The 24,683-nt window shown below is 42.4% G+C and overlaps 1 protein-coding gene across 1 annotated transcript; it reads right to left on the bottom strand.

Moving 5' to 3' along the window:
- Positions 1-2,307: 2,307 nt before the first annotated feature.
- On the bottom strand, positions 2,308-23,810 carry CREBL2 (cAMP responsive element binding protein like 2). The gene is made up of 4 exons (XM_067531003.1): positions 23,651-23,810; positions 13,545-13,742; positions 12,214-12,361; positions 2,308-3,667 (listed from the first exon to the last, which is right to left on the bottom strand). The coding sequence occupies exons 1-4, from the start codon at positions 23,663-23,665 to the stop codon at positions 3,663-3,665; spliced, it is 366 nt and encodes a 121-aa protein (XP_067387104.1). The 5' UTR covers positions 23,666-23,810; the 3' UTR covers positions 2,308-3,662.
- Between the last annotated feature and the right edge of the window lie 873 nt (positions 23,811-24,683).

Below are 24,683 nucleotides of genomic sequence, written 5' to 3'. Positions count from 1 at the left end.
AAGCAGGCAGAGAGGCTGAAAACTGAGGTTAAAGTTGCAGTAACATCAAGTTTTTTGGGTGGGGAGGGGAGGAGAGTAGACGGGAGGGAGATGCAGTTTGCTGGGAGCAAGGTTTCCAAACTCCAGGCTCTCCCAGACAGGACCATGATCCTTCTACTCTAGCCTCCCACCTACTCTGGCAGCCTGATTTCTGCATGAGCCATGCTGTTATTGGCTGGGGTCCCCCTGTGGTTGAAAGAGAGCAGCCACAAAAGGAAATCAATGGATCTTGGGGTTAACTACCTACCAGATCTCCATAAGAGAGCACTGGAACACAACAGGTCTGGTCCCTGACTCTGTCCCCACCATTTCAGCGGGGAGCCTCAGAAAGAGGCATCCTTTCTGGATGCCGGGAGTCCCAGGGAAAGACAGCATGTGTGGAAGAAAAGATGTCCTAAGGGCAGGACCACCCTCCATCCTTTCATTGAGTACAGAAATTTCAGGAGTAATCCTGTGTATAATTTTCATCCTGGCAGATCCCCTTTATAATAAAATGACACAAAGATGTCTGAAGTAAGATATAAGCCACATAATATGAGGGAGCGGGAAGAAAATCCAGTCTCACAATGATAGAAAATATTTCAATACACTGGTTAGCAGTGGTGTTTCCGGTTGCAGTTCATGACAGAGCAAGAGTCTGGCTCTTTGACACAACAGCAAAGGTGTTAATGAGTTCTTTACAGTTTGGTTTGTACTACTTATTTCATGCAACTAGCAGGATGCACAGAAAAACTGGGATGAATTCACCAATCACAATGGTCCATTCATCACTCTGCATACAAACTATTTCATTAATATGTTTACAAAACTGCCACTGTGCTTTTGTTATGCAAGATTCTGACTAGAAGGTGTGTGACCAGCAGGAGCATTTGCTCTCTCCATCAGGCTCTGCTTGAAGTCAATGTTTGAAGCAGAGTTGCTCCCTGGGAACCAGGCCATATTGTTGGCTGAAATTCCTGAAAAGGGGATTGTTTTCCATGTTGTTTGTGACCACCACTTCTCTAGAACTGGAGTATATACATAAATAAAACAAGTTACACTTACGGCTTATCTACACAGACACACTCAGGAGACCAGAATTCTATTCCTGGCTCTTCCACCAGCTTGCTGAGTGACACTGGGCAAGTGACTTTTCCCACTGTGCCTCACTTTCCCCTCTGTAAAATGAAGATATTGCCCCCTCCTTTGTAAGTGTTTTGAGATCTATGAATGTGATGTAAAGCACGATGTAAAAGCTAGGTATTATTTATTTTATTACTGACAAGACAGGTGAATTAGGCCCTTTCGACCAAATACTTCTCACACAAGTGCATTTCCTATTGACTTCAACAGGAGTTTCACTGATATAGATCAGAGCAAAATTTGGCCATCTGTCTTAGTAACACTTTCACTACTGACAAAGCTCAATATGGGCAACCCAGGAGTTTAAGGAACATGTAAACCACTGTAATACAAATCCTAGAATGCTAAAAAAGACCCACATATTTGCAAGAGACAGAAGTGTTTAAAGTGTGCCCAGCAGATTTCAAACACCTAATAATGCTTTTAACTGCTGTACATTGTTGTTATATGCCAGTGGTGTTATACCTTCCTCAAAGTGTAGACAGTAAGCCTGGTGTTTTCAAGTAACACCAGCAAACTGACATTCAGAGAGACTTCACAGCTGGGAACTAAAGTCAGGCCAACTGAGTCAGAGGGTAAAGAAGTGCCATAGCCAGGGGAAGAAGTGTTACAGAAAGGTTCTGAGTGGGGGGTGGAGAGAAGGCACATGAGGAATTTCCAAGTACTGCCCAACAAGCGAAAAAAGGACAAAATGAAAACCAATCCATCAGCACAGACAGGATTTATATTTGGAGAAAACAGTCCGAGAGAAGCATTCTCACAACAGCAGGTACTAGGAACATTCCATGGCTTTTCCCATCAAAGTAGATGACAAAGCTGTAGGACACCAACTGTATACCCTATCACAGAACGTGTAACACTGCTGTGGCCAGCACCATATCATCTGATTAAAAAATATTTGCCAACTTCCAGGGAAGGACTGAATAGAGAAATCACAATCCATACTGAGAAGATCTTTGTATTTACTTCAAACATGCTGGCTCATTGAAACATATATTTTACAATCCACTTATAGCTTCCTGTCCCAGCATAGCATCTTACTTTAATAGCTACAATGGAGCTAACTGGCACTCTGATAATGGTCTGCCAGCATTTTCCACCCTCATTTTGTTATATCCCCCACCCAAAGACAACATGGCATATACATAAGCTTGAAAGGATTTGATTTTTATTGGTCAATGTCAGTAAATGTCAAGTTTACCGTACATACACACGAAAAAGATATTTCTGTCAATAATTGAAATTTACAGATCAGCAAAGTAAGTTCTCAAGCAGCATTTTTCTTATCAGGGTTTGATTTAGGAATATTTACCTTTTTCAACATCACATGTCAAAATATACAATTTGGTTCAATGGCTATAAAGATTTAACTTATTGAATCTCTCTGTCTGCTATTGATGGTCTCCTTCCCCCATTTTCTGACCAACCCCCATAATTCCCTGCAATTGTGAAAATTTAGATCAGAGAAATAAAAAAAATGCTTAAAACCCATAATTTTGTGCACCTGTAAACATTTAAACCACTATAGAAAAAAAATGCTTACAAACAAACAAAAAATTCAAATTCTGCCAAGCCTCTGTATGCAAGAAATATGGCTTGAAGCCATAGCTAATATTGTCAGTGTAATTAAAGCCAGTCTTGAATTAAAAGGGGAACATAAGAACAAGTGGGTCTACTCCTTTATTCTACTCAGGCAAAGCTTCCATTAACTAGGGATCAGGCCCAATGTAAGTTCAGTGGCTTCAAGAGCCATTGAAAACCAGTGTTTCTTTATTTAAAAAAATTAGGTGTTGCTGCAATGCATTAGTAAAGAAATATTAATAATAATTAATAGTTAATAATTTCTTAATATTTTCTAGTCATAATTTAAAGAAGGCAAAAGAGATAACAGAAATGCAAATGACAGTATCACGAATACATACTAAAAACTTTTGCGAGAATAGTTAAAAGGAGATGTTACAATTTATGCCACGCATGCATATATGAGACACACAAATTCAACCTGATCTTGGGCTACTGATGCAGTATCAAGAGTATGAGGCCACATATCTTCCTGCAGATTAAAAGCACTTTTTTCCCCTTAAGTAACCACCATAAAAAGTAATAAACAAATTAAAACATACAAAAAGCATACAGCAAGAGAATATTACATAGTATGAACAAGCGGGAAATTTAGTGTTAAGGCTGAAATTTTGTTTTTTTCCCCTCCCTAGAGAAGAGTTGTCAACATCAGATGATCTTACATGTCCCATATACTGCAATACTTAAGCATGAGTCAGTTAAAAGTTGAATTTCAGCCTTACCTCTGAATTTCTCTACATTTGTGGGCTAGTGTCAAACTCTTTATGGTGATATTAACACTGATTGTTGTGGTATAACAATTATAAAAGATCACACAATTCAGTGGCAGGTAGCAAAGAGAAGCAACATTTTCTCCATTCTTTCAGGGATGCAGGGCAGGATTGGATTCACCACTGACTTCCATATCAGCTGATCAACTTTCACCCTGAAACAGAAATCAATCAATCACAAGGACTCTTCTAAACATAGCAATGGTTTCAGCTGTCAAGAAAAAGGAAAGCCTTTTGAGATCTAATACATTTTAATAACTACGTGTAAGTTATAAAATTCTTTTGAAAAGCACTTCATGAAATCAAAATTCCTCAGTGAACACTTACTATTATCCAATTATGAAAGCAAACCATGACTGATGGCTCTTAAAATAAATGAATTTATATATATAAATAAAATTAGGCAAAACCTTCTCTGTTAAGTGACAGACATACAGAACCTATCCCCCCACATTTTTCATGATTTTGTACATCAAATAAATACCTGGGATGAAAAAGGGCAAGGTTTACAGTATTTTATTTTCTTACTAACATTTCTATTATCTAAGTATTCCTTGGACCTGATTCACCGCGGCTTTACTCCAAATATATGCCTTGTCATTCCATTAGAATCACTCCGATTCATTAGCATAAAATTGGTGGACTATATCAGTGAAACAGGCCCTTCCTGTCTACTTCATGCACATACAGAACTTGGCTGAACAGCAGTCCACAGAACTCATGTCCTGGGTTTTGTTACAAATCCATGATGCGCTAGGGTTCACCTAACAACGTTTTTAGAAGTCTTTGGATAATTTCTACCCCATATCTACCCTCTCCCCCCACTAGATTTAAGATCCTAACTGACTTTTAGATTCCTTTTATGATGGATAGAGATACGAGATGCTCTCTCCTTGTCCTTCAATATCTTCAGGAGGTAGCCAGCTGCCAGTATGGCTATAGCTACAGTAGTAGACAGGGAAGTGGAGGAAGAGTGTGGGAAGAGGAATTATGGAGGAGAGTCACAGTATTATCTGGTGTATTGGATGGGATCCCCATTTGAAGGACCAGATTTATTCTTTATTGGGGAGCAGTTTTCTGAGCTGTTTTGTGCATAAACAAGATCCATGGGCACAGGGTACCATGTTTGCAAGAATAAAAGTTAGTTTAAAAACCTCATCAGTTTCCAAATGGAGCTGATGAACTTAATGAGCCCCAAAATGAAGGGTTCATGGAGATTAACAGACATTAAGGCTAGAGAAACATTTATAGTCTAGTTTGATTTCCAACATAACACAGGCCATAAAATTTCATCCAGTGATTCCTTAATCAAGTTCAATGACTTGTAATTGAGCTAGAGTGTTTGAGGCAAGCCGGGAGGATACCAAATAGACTGCTGTTCGGACCCATCTTTACTAAGGCTATGTCTTCACTGATGACAGCAATCGCCGCCGTTAGATCGACTTCTCTGGATCAACTGAGCGGTCAGTGAAGACCTGCTCAGTTGATCCAGAAATCGACATATTAAGACCTCCTCCTCAAGTAGCGTAGTGCTGCATTGACGGGAACATGGTTCCTGTTGGCGCAGTGCAGTGAAGAACAGAAGCAGAGAAGTCGACGGGAGTTATGCAAGTTTTTTGCATAGCGTGCGTAACTCTGGTCGACTGCCGCCGAATCTCGGAGATAAATGAAGACAAGCCTTAACTGTCTAGCCATGCCAGCAGAGAGCAGCACCTGTGTGCCTACATTTTTTCTGGTTTGCAGCATGAATAACTATCATAAATCATGGCCATGAAATAGGCTGGAACATATTTCCTTTACATAATTCTATAACCATTTTACCCCACCCAAAACAATGGTGAGAGAACACAAATTACACTCAATATGCCAGATGACTGTGGACTGGCATTTTAGAAAATTCATAGAAGACCAGTGGCTGGCTAATCCAGAAAGCTACACACACTGAGGTGAAGGACAGCAAATGGGGAAGCTATTACTCACCATGACAGGAGATTTAAGGTGGGAGTGGAAATTCCATCTCCTTTCCCCACCCCATAAAACAAATGTATTGCACAAGAAACCTTCAAATGAGATATAATGAAGTAATAAAGAATGGAAGAAGGAAGAGAGGAAGGAGATGCAGTATTTTTGATTAGATGTAAAACCAAAGGCTTGTCCACTTGTCACATATCCAGCTCTGGAAAAGACCATTGCTCTAACGAATAAAATAATTGCTCTGTGTGGTTTCTGCAGCACTGATTCAATAATGCATTTAATGTATGTGCTTAACTTTAAGACATGCTTAAGCTCATGTTTAAATGCCAATGGCCTCAGTGGGCCTTAAGTGCCATACAATTTAAATTTGTCAAACAGAAATATCCTATTGCTTGAAAGACACTATATAAATGTAAGTTATAATCAGAAATTAAGGATTCTCACCCTGTACAGTAACTATAGTTCTTCAAGTTCTTCAACTGTGTCCCCCTATGGGTGCTCCACTTCAGGTGTGTATGCAACTCTTGAGCCCTTGATCAGACATTTTCTATTAGCAGCATCCATTCAGCCCTCTATACAACCTCACGACATGAGAATTATAGAGCTGTGCAGGCAAATCACCCTCAGTTCCTTGTCTATCTCAACATCGGACAAACTGTCCAAAGCAGAGGGAAAGGAGGCAGGTAGTAGAGCACCCACAGGCACATACTGAAGAGCTACAATTACTGTACAGGGTGAGTCACCTCTTCTTCAAGAAGCATCCCTATGGGTGCTCCATTTCAAGTGACTCCCAGGTAGTATTCCCAAAGGGAGGAGGGAGCTTCAGAATGGAATCCAGGACTGAAGACAGTATCACATTACCAAGCACAGCATCCAGTCAAGGCATAGTATTTAAAAAAAAAAAAAAAAGCATGCACTGAGGCCCATGTAGCAGTTCTACATATCTCAGACACTTAAACGATTTTGAATAAAGTTGTAGATGTTGCTTATGATCTTGTAGAGTGTACTATTACCCTCAGGTGGCTCGAGCACCAATTGTGTCATAGCAAGTGACAACACACCCAGAGATCCATCTTGAAAGTCTCTGGGCAGAGACTGAGGATCCCTTGGATCTCTCTGCAATGGAGACAAACAATCTAGTAATTTCCAAAACTGCTTGGTCCTACCTAGGTAAAAGGAAAGCAGGTCTCCTGCTGAGACGTATGTGATTTTGGGAAAAACACCAGTAGAAGAATGGACTGGTAAAATGAAAATCCAACAGCACTTTAGGTAAGACTTTAAGGCGTGGTTGTAAAGAGACCTTGCTTTTGAAAGAGGAGGGGAAAGAGGTCTGCTATCAAGGTCCCCAACTTCCCCAACCCCGCAACCAACCCCGCAGACCAACATAATAGTTCCTAAAAAAAAGCCTTCTTCATGGATAAGCAAAGCAAGGAGCAGGTTGCCATAGATTCAAATGGAGATCTCATGAAATATCTGAGTACCAGGCTGAGAACCCAAGTTGGAGTGGGATCCTTAAGCTGAAAGTAAAAACTCCCCAAAATCTTGAAGGCACAAACTAGGCAAATATGGAATATCCTTCTAGTGAAGGATGAAATGCTAATATTGCAGCCAGGTGAACCTTAATTGAGCTAACTGATTTCTTTAGGTCTAGCAGGTAATCCAGTAAGGCTAAGAGCAAGGTGGATATAGGCACAAATCGGTGACTGTAACACCACTGGTTGGATCTTTTCCATTTCTGAAGATTGGAGTTAACTCGAATAACTTTCTGCTGTTTAGTAATACTTCTCGTTCAGCTGTCAAGCAGGCGGACTCCAATCCTGTGAGCCACAGAGAAGCCATGCTCAGAGACTGAGGACCCCTACGTTGGGGTGAAGAATATAACCTGCATCCTGGGAGAGGAGATGAGGGATGGTTGGAAGCTTATGCCAGATGGACACACAGATGAAGCAGGTAAGGATACCAAACTTGTCTCGGCCAGAATGGTACTATAAAAATAAACCTGGCTCTTAGTATTAGCAGTATTGGAGAGAATGCATGGAAGTCCAACTCCCATTTGTAGTCCTGGGAGAAGTGCCTGCTGAGCCTATCAGCTGTGACAGTCTGGACTTCAGGAGAATAAATGGCTGAGAGTTGAATCTGAAGGGCTATACAACAGTTCCATAAATATATAGCATTGGCATACAGGGTGGGAGGGATCTTGCTCCTCCTTGTTTGTTGATCAGAACATGCAAGCCATATTGTCTGTCATGATCTTGGTTGATTTATACTGACAAGGGGTAGGAACCGAAGGAAGGCATTCCGGATTGCCCTGAGTTCCAACAGGTTGACATGGAGACTGGTTTCTCAGGTGACCATCTGCCCTGAGTTGTGAGGGCATTGAGGTATGCTCCCCAACTCAACATTGATGCATCCATTCACAGTGGGTGGGTGTTGCCGATTGTAGAATGTCCAACAGCTTTTGCTGCTAGTCTTTGATCTAGTCAAGAGTTATCAGAAGGGTGTCAGCCATCTTCTTCATAAGGTCCTGGAACTGGCAAAAACTATCAGCCATAGATGGTGGTGGAGGCATGATATCTTGTCTGGAAACAAGAATGAAACAGGAGTTTGAAAGGCAGCCTATTTAACCACCATAGCCTCCTGTTCCTCAAATGTTTCCTCATGCTGGCAGGTTGGTTGATTGGTTGGGGGGGTTGTACTGTACAGTCCTAGCACCTCAATTTCCAAGCCAAAAGATCTGGCAAATTGCTGCCAATATGCAGTGCCAGGGTCCCAGTATGGCCATTGGGGGGGTGCCCATACGGGAGACAGGGTGACACCAAGAGTTGATCCCACAATCCCTACTGACAAGGATCTTTGTCAAAATACAGGTTCCTGTATGGATGGAGAGGAGAACCCTGAACCCACAAAGAAAAAGACTGACTAAATGCCTCCTTCATCCTCCTCAATACTCTCCAATGGGGGGGCACCAATGGAAAAGGGTGAAGAGAGTCTTGTGGTACTGGGAAGCAGTGGTAATCCAGAGACCAGGGCCTCGGTACCCATAAGTAGTGGGGACTCATCTAAAACTGACATGTTCCTGAAGTACCCAAATTCCTGCAGTATCGAGTAGGTCGGTACTGACGCAGTAGCTGAGGTGGACCGTGCCATCAATCTGGAGCGTATCAACAAAGGGACAGAAGGCAGCTAGCGCTTTGATTTGCCCAGTACCAAGGGTGCCAAGTGGGAAGACATCAATGGTAAATCACTGCAAGACAGTACCGTTCTGGAGGAGTGCATGTCCTGTACCAGAGGCCTGTTAGAGCTGTGCTTTTCTGTGGTGCTGTGGAACTTCCGGCCAGTATCAGAGGAGTCTTTCACCCCTATGGTACTGAGCCAAAAAGTCAAGGTTTCCAACACTGAAGATTCAGTTGGAGATGAGGCCCTTTCATGAGCCAGTTCCCTGTGGCGAGAGACTGAGCTCCTCTTTGGAGATCTCCCTAACTCCTCCAGAGCCTTCCTCTTCTTATGGGAGACCTGAGCCGAGGTCAAAAGGGTGCTGGATCTGTCCTGATACAGATGTATGGGGGAGGAGGTATCTTGCCTTGATTTGGAAGTGAGTTGAAGAGAGCACTCCATCACCAGAAGTCTCAATTTTAATTCCTGCTTCTTCCAGGCTCTGGATTTGAGAGCCAGGCAGAAATTAGCTTTCTGGAAGGTGTGGGATTCTCCCAAGTAACAACACGCTTAGAGTGACCATCTCTGACCAGGATAGCCTCCCAAGGAGAGGCAGCATTTGAAGCCTAGCAAGCCAGGCATGCCCAGTCAGGCAAGTAAGGCTCCCCAGAAGAGGGGAGGAGAGGAGCAAAGACAATGCTCTCACTTCTTATCTAACGAACTCTATACTACCAACTAGTACTAAACAACCAACACTAAACTAATTCTAAGAAAAAAAACTGTACAACGATAGCTGAGGCACACACGAGGTGGACATGCTAGGGCTCCATCTCAGGCTGAGGCAGTAGAGAAGGAACAGAGGGTAGTTTGTGCAGCCCTATATACCCTCGGTATGAGACATGAGGATGCAGAGAGTACATGCATGGGCTGAACAGACACTGCTAACGGGAAATCTCTGATCAAGGGCTCAAGAGGCATATGTGCACCTGAAGTGGAGCATCCATAGGGACACTACTCAAAGTAGTTGTATTAGTTTTGGTGCATCTGATTTTGTTACATCTGTTGTATGCAGAAACCAGCACCTCTGGTGAATGAAATTCATTGTGTCCAAGAAAACAATTCTGGACACCTTACACAGATAGTTTTTCCACAAAAAACATGTAGGAGGCCAAACAGTCATTAAGCCTGTACAGCTGACCTATACTTCTCGCTTGGCTCTGCTGTCCTCTTCCAGGCAATATAGGACATGCAATGCAGGACTGGCCTTTAAGAGAAATATAAAGTCTGTCCTTTTCTGTCTTAATGATGCTTACTTTTTAAATAGATTTCCACCTCTATGTAACTTTTGTATTTAGCAACAGTCAGAAGAATTAAATGTGAGAAGGGTAACATAAAAGCAGACAGCTCAGAATGGAAATAAAAAAAATACTGTACTTAGAATTTTATAGCATTGTATAACTCTCAAAGTGCTATATGAATCCTGGATTTCAGAGACCTCTAAGCTAATCAGTTATTTCAATAGAAAGAATGCAACATTCCATCTAATTAAGATAATTCATTACACTATACATTCTTCCTTATTATTTATTTTATAGTATCTAAAGGTGTTGTAGGCATTCCACAAAATACAAAGAAAGACACAATCTCTGTCTCCAAAGAGTTTATGGACTCTAAGCCCACTGAAATCCACATAACTCCACTTTTTCCACAGTATATTATCTGCATGGAACAACTTACAGGAACAGTGCCTTGTATCAGGAGGTGCAATCTGAAGGAAGTGGGAGAATTTTTAGCAATGCATTGTCAGGGCTCACTTCACCCAAGAGTCTTGAGCCAACCTATTTCCAGAAACCTTCTCTCATTCCTAGCCTGAACTATTGATGCAACCTGACTTCCTTGCTGCTAGTTACCGGCATTACCTTTGGGCAAGGAACCAGCACGGAAGAGGCAAGCTGAATTGGAAGCTAAGGCTGGGGAGAAATTGGCATAAAAACCAGAATACAGAGGTGCAGGGCAAGTGGATGGGGATTTAAAGGAGGCAGTATGTGGGGAGAAGAGATTGGGAGGCAGTTAGCCCACTGGTGGGGGTGGGAGTGAGAGTGTAGACATGTTTCAGTTATGGGGAGAGAAAGAAAACTGCAGCCACAAAAAAAAAAAGGTGGTGGAGGCTCTCAATTAAAGAAAAATACTTGTCTTTATAACCTCAGTATACAAAAAGCGTGCATGCGTGCGTACCCATGCACAATATTATAAGGGATGCTGATAACAACCCCTTTACTTAGATTGCCTAAAATGCTTCATTAGAAAGGATTCTTGCTACCTTTTCTTTGGGAAGTTCTCACACCTCTATTGTTTGTATCAGGCCTTTGATATTCAGCAGGGGAAATGCCTTCATGCTTACAAAGTGCCTTTTCTTTGTCCCACGAAATTCCATTTAGCTTTTGCCAAGATATCATGTGTTAAAAACTGCAGTTTCCTTTCCCTTGCTTGCATTCTACAGAATATTTTTGGCATTCTCCCAAAATAGTAATTGCACACACAAACGTTCTAAGACTGAGCTCACATCACTGTCACAGCAGCCACTGCAATGGGAGCACCAGGGAGCTGCCAAAGCAGCTGTAGCAGAGGGAGAAGTGGACCAGATTCCAATCCAGTTATCCACCATGGGATAACTGACTTTTGCAACTGCCAACTAATGTAGTTAGTCTTGAAGTTCAAGTGGTAGCTGTTCGCTGCAATGCTGAAGGTTTGGGGTTCAAAACCCTGCTGATGCTGCATGATGGGAGGATTGTTACAATTGCACATCATGGAATGTTTTTAATCCTGGTTTTTTTTTTTTTTTAAACCCTTGGAAAATTACATTTTAAAAGCTACATTAAAATAAAATTTGCACTCCAAAGTTGGGAAACATGAGATTTATAGTTGCCCTTGCAACCTTAATTCTTAGTCTTTGTGCATGCATGATATAGTTATTAAATTGTATGATCACACTTTTTCCTCAGAATCCCTGCCTCATTCACTGAACAGGATGGACAGCAAAAAGGAAGAATTAAGACTGCACAGGCAATTGAAAAGCTGAAATTGCCTAATTTTCAATTGCTTGCTTGACTTTGCAACCAAAATAATGTTCTTTTAAAGCAGGTAGGTTAAAGGCATTTAAATACTGTGCACTCAGTAAGTGTTAAGAACACAGGAATTGCTATACCAGAGTAGTTCCTTCCTCCAACAGTAGCCTTGTGCTCAAAAGAGGGCAAATATACACGTCAAATGTTTAATATTTCATCACAGAGAAAATATATTTCCTAAGCCCACCAGCAAAGATCTTATGCTTTGAAACACGTTAATTTCTCTTGAAAATTATTACCCAGCTTAGCAGCTACTATAACTGCATGTGTTGTACTTGTATAAAGATTTTGTGATATTTACATAAACATCCCACTAAACCCTCTGACTCAATGCTACAATTTATCATTTGTGTATGAGAACACACTCTTATGCTTCTGCCTACCACCTTGGCACTCCTGTATGAAGACAGATTCACTTTCTATTTTGTTATCGCAGGCATGATACTCACAGGGATTGTTACTGTGTGCTTCTGTCTTCCCAGCCTTGGCAAGTTTAGTTGAGTTCTGCTGTGCTTTGCTTTGCTCCTCCCCAGTTAGCAGGGCTTTTATTTCAGAGGGGATTTTCCCTTGGTCCATTGCCATGCACCACTGCTTGTACTGAAATATGCAAACACATTAAGCACTAGCAAAATCACATCAGAAGACAAAACAGAGCTGTAATCTTTACCTTTGGTATATTCATTTAAGGTTTGAATTAACTAGCTGGAGCCTTTTACATGACTGCTGATGAGTCAAGCATGTGTGTGTGGTTGCACACCTGGCTTGAGTAAATCTTACTTCAGTTACTAAAACTACTACTGGTGGCAGTGCTACATACTACAATATAGTAATTACTAAATTGCATGGAACACTGTGTGGATTTGCTGGCATATTAACAGCCAGAATACTCCTTCCAGCTCACAACCTTTTAAAATTACGTCACATGAATCTAATGCTGGTGGATACTAGTGAGTTCTTTTCTGGTACTCTGCAAGCTAGAATTATGGGAAGCCTCCATTCCTTTCAGCCACATCACAATTGATTAAAACTTCCTCATTAACAGGCTACAAAACACAGAGAAACTTTTTCATTTTTGTGAGGCAGAGGCATGGGAAAGAAGATGTTACCAATCTAGTCTCTGATGGTTAAACTATAAATGGCTACCAAAAAAGAGAAGAGAAAGTAAAAGATTGCTCTTGATTATCCACTGGTTCTTAAATAAAGGTGATTATTTTGGGTAGCTCAAACCATAGCCTAACAAAGAATAAATTTCCAACCAAAATCTCCATTTTTCAAGCTCATTTTTGCCCACCAATTTATTGTGCCTGCAAAAATGTACATACACCCATTTTGTGCACACAATAACTAGACAACCGAGCAACCAAACACAATCTACACATGCAAATTCAATTTTGTGCATGAAGAGTCAGCCACATGCATGAAAGCAAAGACTGGCTAAAAATGTTTACAAACGACAAATACTCTACATATCAATATTTCAGTGTGCCCCCTCCCATCCTTTGAAATCAGACTCTTTCCCAGATAAAAAATAAGATTTTAAGATGACAAACTCATGCACAGACGTCCCCTTACTTATATCTAGTTCAAACAGGACTAATCTTGTAACCAGGATCATATTCAACATGCAAACCAAGCAAGCACTTAACATATTTATTCTTGTGATTTTGACATCTTTGCCCTAATCATGCTCTCATTTAAGTCAATAGCAAAACTCTCACTGACTTCAATGAGAGCAGGATCCAGCCCAAACCCAGTTTTAGGTTAGAAGAAAATTCCTTACCATTTCCAGCTCTTCTCTGAGCGCACAGATTGCTCTCTCTCTGCTTGATACCAGCTCTTCCAGATACTGGTATCTCAGCTTCTTTCTCGCTCTGCATTCTCTTGCACTCTGACGACTTCTTTCAAGTTTTGCCTTCAAATCTATTTTGGCTGGTTTACGACCTCGTTTGCCTGGTTTCTTTACTTTGCCTCCGACCACCTATAATGACAGTAAATTAAATTTCCAGTCAGCGGGGGGAATAAGCATGAGCTTTCTCATGTTGTACTAGGATTTGCATAGCAAGAAGGGAACCTACTGCTGGGAAATTTACAAGGAAGGAATAAAAATGGTATATTAAAATCAAGGCAGCAATATTCCATCAAATTCTCTAATGCTTCATGAGTAATACTTAGCTATTTTAGTTGATACTGGATAACCGAGGAAGAAAAGTTTACTTTTTACAACTACAGCAGCAACAAGGACTTAAGGTGAAGTCACTGCTCAGCTAGCTACAGTGAGCTACCCCAATACGACCTGGAGAACCCTTTTGCAGAAGCACAAAAAGAAGATCAGTCAACTCACCAGCCAAGTCAGAGGGCCTGTTTGAACATCAACTGCCATTATGAACCATTACATGCAGTGAGGAATCCTGTCCACTAAAGATGTTACATAGCCCCAAAGTCAGAATGGAGTTTAGCATCTTAAATTGGAGTTTATGATTATATAATAAACCTAAAATTATTTTGTTTAACAAAATAAGGGTGATTTCCAAATTCAAAGGATTCGAAAGAGGAAATTTGCAAATTAAAAAGTACTAGCCAGAAAAAACAAAATCATATACAAATCATGGCTGAAGCCCAGCTATCTAGGGTCTCATGCAGACATAAGGCTGGAAAAAAAATTCTATTCATTAATACAAAACAGATCCACTTCCTGTTATCAAAATACACTTTACAAAAGGAATCTCACTCTATATTACACAGACTTGGCCTTCTTAAGATCAGCGTTGCAAAGTTTGACTCACCCATGACAAATTTTTGCTTTTTGGATAGAGGAATAAAAATATCATCTTCTTGGGGATGGGCAGGTAGATTGTATTGGTAAGTTCTCGTGATTTTGCAAGGCTGATTTAAAATGATTTATTAATGCACAGAACTGTAATATGTAAAAAGAAATATTTAATGTTACAGTTCTCTATAATCTTGATTCCTATCTCTCCCCTTAGATTTGGACTGGTAAAAGTCTAACTGTATACTCATTTTTGTAATCAATGGATCTTCATTAAAGAGACAATGGTTTTAATGATTAAGAGCTCATGAATTTTACAAAAGTTACCTAAGGTAACACAAAAGGCTTGTTCCTTAAAAATCTAAAATACACCCCAAATCAAAAAGCCCTCTAACCATGGTAACTATATTATGTATAACAACTTGAAATGATTTTATAGAGCTAGAGCATATCATTTTATTTTACAGCTATAAGCTGTAGCATCTTCCATCTCAAAGTATATACACGTAAGCTCTTTGGGGCAAGCACAGTCTTTTAGTTATGTTTGTAGAATACCTATTATGGTGAGTTGAGACTTCTAGGTGTTACAGCAATAAAAAATAAATAAATATGAATAATGTAGTACACCGAAGTGCAGCCGCCTCTGACACACAGATTACGCTGCACAACAGTGGGAAGAAGGAAATTTTGGCCATGGATACCAGAACAAAGCTCTACATTTTCAAAGAGTGCCATAGGATCTTTGATGCCCATGCAAAGCAGACAGAACCCCAGATGTTAAAGTTTCATACCGGAAAGAGCATGCACTCATGCACACATGCATGCCCACAGCAAATTACATGACATTCTATTTATGTGACGAATGAAGGGCTGAGCTGACCCTGATGTGATTTGAAACCATAGTTCCAGGGAGTCTATTCTAACTATAATCAACCACATTTGCATCCCCTCAGTTCTGATTCACTTCAAAAGGCATCTATGATGGATGTTAGTTAACTAGTAGTTTGGTTACATTTCTATTCCCAAATCCTCTCTTTCAACACCACTACCTATCCTGTCCCAACACTGCCACCTCCACAGGAATTGAATGTGTACTCCATGCAAAGTATTCAGCTCCCATTATTGAATGTGGAGAATCTACTTTAGGACGTCCAACACTAGAAGCACATTCAAATACAGTAGTGCACAGAAAGGAATCATTTCTCTACCATTTACTCATCAATTCCCCTCCCAACACATTTTGCTTCTCATGCACAAAGATGACACAGAGGTCTTTCAAACCAGATACCAGTGCTATTGCATGGGGTAACTCTGCACATGCCCACGCTACCAAAAAGAAACTCTTGCTTTAGGATGGTAAGAATCCCTCAGTTTGATGAGCAGAATATTGAGAATTTTCTCTACCCTCAACACCTTCGTAGATCACTGGCTTAATTTCCCCAGATTTCAAAAACCTGTGATGAACTACCAGTCAGTATTGCACCATTCGCTTGTGATTCAGATGCAGCAACTTATGCACACACTGTATTTTTCTTATAGGCAATTGTTCAAGTGTTACAGCCCATTATTGCTGCACAACACAAACATTGTAGAACAAGTGATATCTGCAATTATCAAAGCAAGTTTGTTTTGTAGCATCACACAGTAAAAGCAATTTATCACTAAGTGAACTCATGTTCTATACTGAAAAGTGGATTATACAAAAGAATTCATTCTTTATGTAGTGAAATGATTCAGCAATCACTTGGCAGGCTAATCCTATCCCTTCACATATTGCCTTTTAGAATTTATTCAAAAGTGGCTGCCTGCCCTGAGCAAACGGGGGAACACAACGTACACAATTACTTCACGGACTTCTACTGATTTTGAAACAAATATAATGCAGACATAAAACCAGAAGAAAATTCAAACCCTTTGTCAAGCTGATCAGCAGAATGTTATTTTAACTGTTAATTCCCTGAACCCTTTCTATGACAGAAGACTCCAAAGCACATAATTTTAAAAAGGAAATTTTAAATAATCATAAAAAATGCCAAGGGAACAAAATTCATTCAGACATTCCTCAATTCATCTCAGCTGGCTACACCTCTGGTAAATTTGGCCCAAAATCTATAAAGTTTTGGAAATACCTCGCCAGAAATATTTATAACTGGTTGGTTTCCATGCAAATTAAGTGTTTTGCTTTACTGCAACAATTGAGGCTTCGTTGCTTATTCTAATATGGGTTACTTGCATAATGATTTGTATGTTTAAAGTGCTACAGGAATTGTATATTATATTAAATAAATAAAATAAAAAGGGTCCCAGGCATTCAGAGTTCATTGTCTTTTTTTATCCATCATCCAAAACACAATCATGGAACTGGTACATTAATCATTTCAAAAGGAGGTTCCACCATTTCTGAATATTACATTATCCCAGAGACCACATCGTAATGATATGATATTAGGTTTGAACCACTTAAGACTCTATGGAAGCATGTGTAGAAATCATGGAAGCATGTGTAGAAATCATGGAAAGACAAATCAACATAACATGGAGAATATAAGTATTGGTGGGGAAACTAAGGGATGAAGCACATTGATGGGGTAATGTGGGAAAGCTGGCAATGCTGCTGCATCAGCATGTATTGTACCAGTGTGACGTTCTGGGGATCAGCCAAACTAGTAAGAGGTTCAGTCGCCACCTGCCCTATAACCTTGGTTGGGTGCCTTTATGCTATGCTGCAATGACTCAGAGCTCTTACACCAGTAGCCACCCCACAAGCATAAAGGTCTCACCCTGGCTTTCACCAGCCTAGTTACTCCTTCCAGGGTGATACCAACAGCCCTTCAGTCCTAAGTCTCCCCAAATGTGTCCACCCCGAGTTCTTAACTACCAGATGCTTGGACTTTTCCCCTCTGGCTCATCACCCCTGAAGATGTAAAACCAGCCCACTGACACCAGCTTGCTTTGGCATATACACACACCATAGTTTGCCCACCACAGATCTGCTTGGGGTAAAAATAAACAAAATATTTAAATAAACAGGGAAAAAAAGGTCACAGATCTAAAGACAAAAATAGGAAAAGCAAACACGTACAAGTTACCCAGAAAATAAACAAAGAACCTCAGGCTTTACATGGTCAAGTTAGATAACCTGTGTTAGAAAAGAGAGTTTATCTATTGCCTAAACAGTTTCCCAGTGTTCCATGGACAGCACCTGCGAGCGATTGTCTCTCGGTTTCTGGATGCTGTTCAGTTCAAACCTCTTCTATTTTTAAAGGTTTGCAGTTTTGTTCACTATAGATATTCAAAGTGGGGAAAACTCCCTCCATCCTTAGTTTTCCAAGATTGAGGTTCTCTTTTCAGTTTCAAGTTGTTTCAATGGTTTTCCCATTAATTTTAATGGCCCAAGCACAGAAGTTATATTCTCTAGAATGAGGGAAGAGTGTCGCACAAATACCAGAGTCTACATGAAAAGAAGAAATTGCATACATACAAGCAAAATGTTGTAGTTTATACCATAATTCAGGTACTTGCTCTTATAAAGTATAGTGGCTGAAGGTATAGGTCTACAGTTTCCTAGGTAATTAATCTTTTCCTAACCTCTGTTATCTACATTTTGGCTCACTTTTAATTGCTAAAAGTTAGGGCTTAGATGGATGCCATAGACATATGTTAAGCAAAACTTCTCTCCTGATAAATAAAAAATTCACATAAATACCTTGGATACGGATATTAGTGAGAATTATATGGTCCCACTGCAGTTCTATCTGCAAATGATATATGCATCTAATGTCCCTAAAGCCCATGGACTAAGACCTGTGCAATGGGAGCTAAGAGTATGAGAAGACCCTGTACGCTTTCCCCTCCACCCTGTCACACTCACAATTTGTCTAAGGATTCTGGATCATAAGGATGCACATGGAGGTAGACAGCAAGGTAAGCAGTGTTTATCACCCTGGGTGTGTGTTTGGGAGGAAGACCAAAGCGGGGTGAGGACAAAGTGATGACCCTATAGCGCCCAACCCCTAAATCAGCAGGGCAGCATTTTAGAGTAGGAGCATGTGTTACATCTTTTCAATGGGTTAACCATGCTTTACATGGACAATACGATTAGGTATGTGAGTGCAGATCTATCTAAAGAGGCATAAGTTGGCCCTCTGTATGACAATATATTCGAGAGAACAGAACTTTGGTTTCATGATCCTTGCCACACTTACCATATTAACAGCATTAACATATAGCAAGGCACTGACTATTAATCTGAAGATTTTTATATCTATACCTATAAAAGCTAAACACACAATACTTGTGATGGTAGAGAAAACTTCTATCCATGTTCATAAGTTCTCTCTCTGCAACAATAATCAAAAATCTAGTAAGCCATAAGCCCTAAAATAAAAGTGACAATACCTGACATACCAAGTACATCACTTACATTAATACAATATAACGCAACTGGACACAATGCAAGAGATTCCGATATTATGGTACATTTCATGTTTCATATTGCTTAACTGACGTCCATCAGATTCTTGGGCCTAAACCATCAGTGCTTGGATTTCTGTCTTCACTGGTAGGCCTAGTTTTCCGAATCACAAAAAGAAAGCTATCCAGATTGAAATTGACAGCTATTCAAAAATGTAATTGTTCAGTTAGTAAATATATTTTTTATGAATCTTAAATAGCACAATACCTAGCATTTATAGTGTAAAATCTTTTATATTTATAACTTATATAGAGAACCCCAATTCTACCCAGCATGCTTTCAGAAACTCCTATTATAAAAAAGGATTTTATTAAAATAAATACAAACGATATTTAAAAAGTTACAGACTTGGGCCAAGCACTATAATGTTAGTGTTCAGTACTGCCCATCAGGAAATGCTGCAGGTTCAATTTCAGCACCACTATCTAAACTCTGCCTAGCATGACCTTGAATGCTTCCTATTGCTCAAAAATCAGCAGCCTCCCTCTGTCCATTAAGGAATTGTGGCCTGACATCAATAAATGTTACATGACAGAGAGTACATACTGATTTAATTTCTTATCTATTCTAAACAAGCCCAGGCATTTTTTTAAATCTGCAAGTCAAAACTACTTTACATTTAGGTTTTAATTTCAATATAAATAAAAAGAAGATTTTACATTGCTATAGGTACCTTTCATCTCAACAGCCAAAGGCGCTTTTACAAACTATGGACACAAACCTGAAGCCACATACCCTAAAAAAGCTCCAACTGGTAGAAAACATAGCAGCCCATCTTCTTAACACAGGTCACTATGAATACACCACCCCAATGCTTCACTCCCTACAGACTGCTCAATAAACAAGTATCCAGCTAGAGATCCCGACATTCAAAGTACTTCATAGGACTGACCTTAATTGCCTACAAGATCACCTGCCCCTCAACGACCACAGCCTCCCACAACAGCTAGGTACCACAGCTGAAATTGTTAGAGGGAGTCTCATGAGTAACCAAGACAAAACTTTCACAGGAGCCTGAGACAGACTATGGAACTCACTTTCAGTACAGTATGGATGACTGCAGGCTTCACCACTTAGAGACAAGCACAAAATTAATTTAAGTAATTTAGCTTTCCCTCAAATTCCTCACATTCATTCATACCCAAGCATAAAGAAAAAATCCTATAAAATAATCAAACTATTTCTCCTATACCCCTCAAAAGAGAAATGTTATTGTAATTTCTATCTGTAAATCCTTAGAAGGCACAAAGATTCTGCAGTGATAGGGCCTATATAAGTATGCACCTACTAAGACCCTTCTTCCTGTACATACTTCCACTGACGTCAGCTTTGTCATCAATTATGTTGTGCTACTGGGATTTTTAAAAGTAAGATCATTGAAATTAATGGGACTCTGCACAGGTCCACACCTATAGTCCCCATTGCAGGACTGGGGCTTGCAACATTTACATACAGAAACACAGCCAACCCTGGGGTATAGAGCAGCAGTCAAGCAGTACTGTATTTGGCTACTGGAACAAATCCTAATTTAAAAGCAGCACCATAGGAACTACATCTATACAAAGTAAACCAGACTTTAGGTTTTACCAGTGGCATTTTAAAAACCATACACCGTTGTTTTTCAATTGGCAGCTTACGGGCCAGATCCAGCCATGAGGGCCTTCTGTTTGGCCACCACATGGCATCAGCTGTTCCTTCATGCCTCCTGAGAAGTAGCAGGAAGCCAGAACTGCTCAGGAAGCAGCAAAGAGTTCTCTCCCCCCTCCCCCTCAGGAGCCTAGCCTACTTTTGCAAGAAGGTCGGCGGAGAGGGGGGAGGAAGGAGCTGTCCCTGATCACAGAAGGGGAGAGAGGAGATAGGAAGAGGAGAATAGAACAGAAAGACCCTGAAACTCAAGGCTCCTCCATTCCTTCTGCCCCCCCCCCCTGCACAGGGATGAGTCCTCTGCTCCTCCTCCTTCCCTGTAACTCCCAGCCTGTGAAGGGGAAGGAGGGTGAACAACCCCTGGAGCTTCTCCCCAGCCTGGAAGGGGGACTCCACTGCAGGCCCACCCGCCTCCTGGGCTGGGAGAGGGGGATGATTTCCAACACCAACAGAAGTGAGACTGAGGGTTACAGCTGATGGGGGGCTGGGAGCTGGGCAGACAAAACTCCCATGGCCCTCCAAACAATAGCCTTGATCCCATAAGCGGCTTCACAAAGGCAGACCCTTGCAGCGCCTTGCCGATTTCAAAGAAGGTCCACTCATTTGGAGTAGCTTGCAGAATCAAGGTCTAACAGGGCAAAATAGTATACATACTAATATCAAAAGCTTAACATGAAACCCTTTGTGAAATACGTTTATCTACAACTAAGTTATTTGTAGAAGTGTTGTGACCCTAAGAGTCCTGGAATACCCACTGTCAGATAGCCTATCATCCTGCAACTCACAAGGTCTGACCTACCCATTACCTAAACACACTGTTGTCATATGCATCTAAAGGCATCTTGTAAGCTATCATATGTAAACTGGTGACTTGCTGGTACTGAAACCATCGCTTGATGTATGTACTGCTTATGTATTTAAAAAAAAAAAAAAAAAGTGTTTGTGCTGGAAATGTTATTAAAATCCACATTGGAGGCAGTGCATAAATACAGTCTGCCCTAGACAAAGGAATGTGGATTCATCTGTATAATCAGCTTCATTACAGGCAGGGGACAGTGGAAGTACATTCACATACAAATTAAACAAAACATTCAAGTTGACAAGCAGCAGCTTAGCAAGCACACAGGTAGCCAGAGTTTGCACCTTGGGAACTGTCCCTGGCTCTTGAGGCAGAAACAATGGACTTTGGGTAATAAAACAGAAGCAAAAAGTCATTTTAGTCATCCAACACTCAGGGGACATTGGGTACAGCAACCTATGAAACTTAGATCCCCTACGCTGGAAGGCTAGAGATGCTGGTAACTTGATGTAAGAAAGAAAACTGCCAAGGCAGATTGTAACTTGCTAAAATTAAATTTTAATCATGAGAAAGCATGTTTTGTTTTGTCTGTAGCTATACTAGTCTCTTTCTCATGCTTAATATCACTTAAATCTGTTCTTTATTTATTACAAACCACTTCCATGCTGGATATTAAAGTGACATGAGTCTCCAGCAAGCTCTCTCTTTGGAGGCAGCAAATTTAATAATTTGTGTGTGTGCAGTGACAGGGACTAGACACTCCAGAGATACATCTGTGGGAGAACTTGGGTTCACTATACGTTACCTGCAAGGCAAGGTTTAGACTGGCAAGAGTTTCCTGGTGAAAAAGACAGAATGGTGTGGCAGTGAGCTAACATGCAACCTAATCCCCAGCAAAGCTCTCACCTGCTGAGGCAGAGGGGTAACACAATGACTTACAGTTCTGGGTGTCCTGAGCAGAACCTCACAGTTGGCTCTTAGAATATAAATGTATTTTAAAAGAAGTCACACTATGCTATTCTCTCATGCAATTAAGACAGATTAGCACATATAGTAATTTAAAGTAAACCACAAGGAGAACTGGATGGTTCCAGGATTTGTAATGGGATATGTGCCTTTCATTTCTACATACTGGTTTTAATACTCCAACCCTGCTCAGGTCAGGGTTTACCAAGCATTAGACAGCTTTTTGGTAACCTAACAGCAACTGTGTTGCTGATATCAGTCCAGTTTCTAGAGAACAAGTGTCCATGGCACAGAAACACCAACATATCACAGCCAATACACAGATGACTCCACGTACTGCTCCTCTGCTGGCCATCTCAGCGGAAAGGCTAAGGACTGAAGGGAACAGAGACTGAACTAGTCTCTCACCCCAGCAATGGCGCTCTAGGGCAGGTCTGAGGCACAGCGGCCCCAGCAAACGCAGGACATATTCGTGCCACTCTTTCTGCGATATCTGCTGTGTGTGTCATCGGAGGAGGTCATTCTGCAGCGTCCTCCTGGTGCTGTTTTGAGCCTGCCAGAGGGAGAGTGAGCGGTAACAGCCCCGTTGTCAGACACACGTTTACCTCCACACCGCAGCACGTTGCTAACGTGCTCACACAGCATCTGGCCTGGGTGATAAGGTAATTATCTACACGAAGACAGGTCAGCACCGGACGGCCCGATTCGCCATCCCAGCGCAGGACACCGGTCCGCTACCAGCGGCTCGCACCCGACGCTTGACAGGACGATCGCAAACAGACAGACTGCAGCGTGCCGCGCAGCAGGGGGTGGGTGCGGGCGGAGAACCGGGGCGCACGCCCTCCTCCGCCCTGCGGCGAGGCTAAGCGGCGCGCCAGGCAGGCGAGATCAGCCCCCCGTACTCACAGCTCCCAGCCCCCACTCCTGGCGGGCGAACCCCGCCCGCCCGCACACGCCTCGCGCCCCCCTCGCGCCGTGTCGCAGACTCAGGGCCCGGCTGGGGGGAGGGGCGCTAACCGTCACCCGTCGAACGCTCGCGCGCACGAGGCGTTACCGCCGCCGGGCCCCTCCCCAACGGCTGCGCGCCCCAACGGCTGCGCACCCCCACGCTCGCCCAGCGGGGCGCCCCGGGCGGGCAGAGGGCCGCGGGCTTGGCGGGGGAGAGGGACGGTGGGAGGGGTCCCCGGCACACGGCGCCAGGCGTCAGCCGCCCCGGGGGCCCGGCCACCCACCCACCTTGCTGTCATCCATGGGGGCCGCCAGGCCGGGCCCCGGCAGACGCCGCGCGAGCAGCAGAGCGCCCCGGGCTGGCCCCTCACAGCAGCGCTCGGGCACCGGGCAGAGCTCGACTGGCCCCGGCTGCGGCCCGCTCCATAACGCGCGGCGGCGTCGGAGTTTGTTTACAGGCCCTCTCTCTTCCTCCAATCAGCGGCGGCCGGCGAGGTGAGCGCGGGGCGGACAGGACGGGTGCATCCTGGGAATTGGAGTTTTGTATGCCTTCTGCAGCCTGCGCTGTCTGAGGAGGCCTCTAGGCCAGAGAACTGCAGCTCCCAGGAGGCCAGGCGCGGTGCACCTTGGGAGTGGTAGTTTTACACCGCAGGGGAGGTGATGGGTTAAGAGGAGAAGCCGCCCAAATGAAAACTACGTTTCCCAGAAGGCGTGGAAGGGGCCCGGCCCATGCAGGGCTCACGCGGGTCTGCGCAGCGGACGGTGTCTGCAGCTGTGCTGCAGGTGTGGAGGGGTGGGGGAGCCAGGAATTTCTGCGCGCGCTGCTGGGGTGAGCTAATGGGTGGCGTCTTGTGCGCCAAAGCAGCAGTCGCTCCTTGCACCGCAAAGCACCTGGGAATTAAACATTACAGCCACAGCACTGCAAGCCACACCCCTTCCTGTCCAGCAATTCACCCCCTCACTTCCAGCCAGTGGCCTCAGTGACACGAACCTCCTGGCCAGCACAGAGCAAACATCCTCACGGAAAACCAAAAGCCAAGTGAGATGCTGGAACAACAGTGAAGTCCTTGGGCAGAACAAAACAACAATCACCAAGAGCGCTGTAGTGCCACCCGCAGAATGATCACACTCGCTGCCTGGCTCACGGCAGAGAATGAAATGTAAATGTAATTAAAGAGTAATAGTAATGGGTGACCTAAATCATCTAAACGAATCTTGTTTCAGAAAGTGCGGGAAGTAACCAGGCGCACAGCCATTGTAGACTTCATTCTGACAAGCTGGAGGAGTTGATTGTGAATCTGAAGGCGAAAGGTAATTTGGG

This window comes from Emydura macquarii, unplaced genomic scaffold (genome assembly GCF_026122565.2).
Source record: "Emydura macquarii macquarii isolate MOO-44397 ecotype Brisbane River unplaced genomic scaffold, CSIRO-AGI_Emac_v2 contig_3122, whole genome shotgun sequence".
Lineage (NCBI taxonomy): Eukaryota > Metazoa > Chordata > Testudines > Chelidae > Emydura > Emydura macquarii.
This window is presented reverse-complemented; position numbering and strand designations above follow the sequence as displayed.

What these genes read in the sequence shown, in the direction of transcription:
- CREBL2 (XM_067531003.1), bottom strand. An exon ending in TCAGAGAAGAGCTGGAAATG is followed by an intron (nt 12,362 to 13,544) that starts GTAAGGAATTTT and finishes TGCATATTTCAG; the next exon opens with TACAAGCAGTGGTGCATGGC.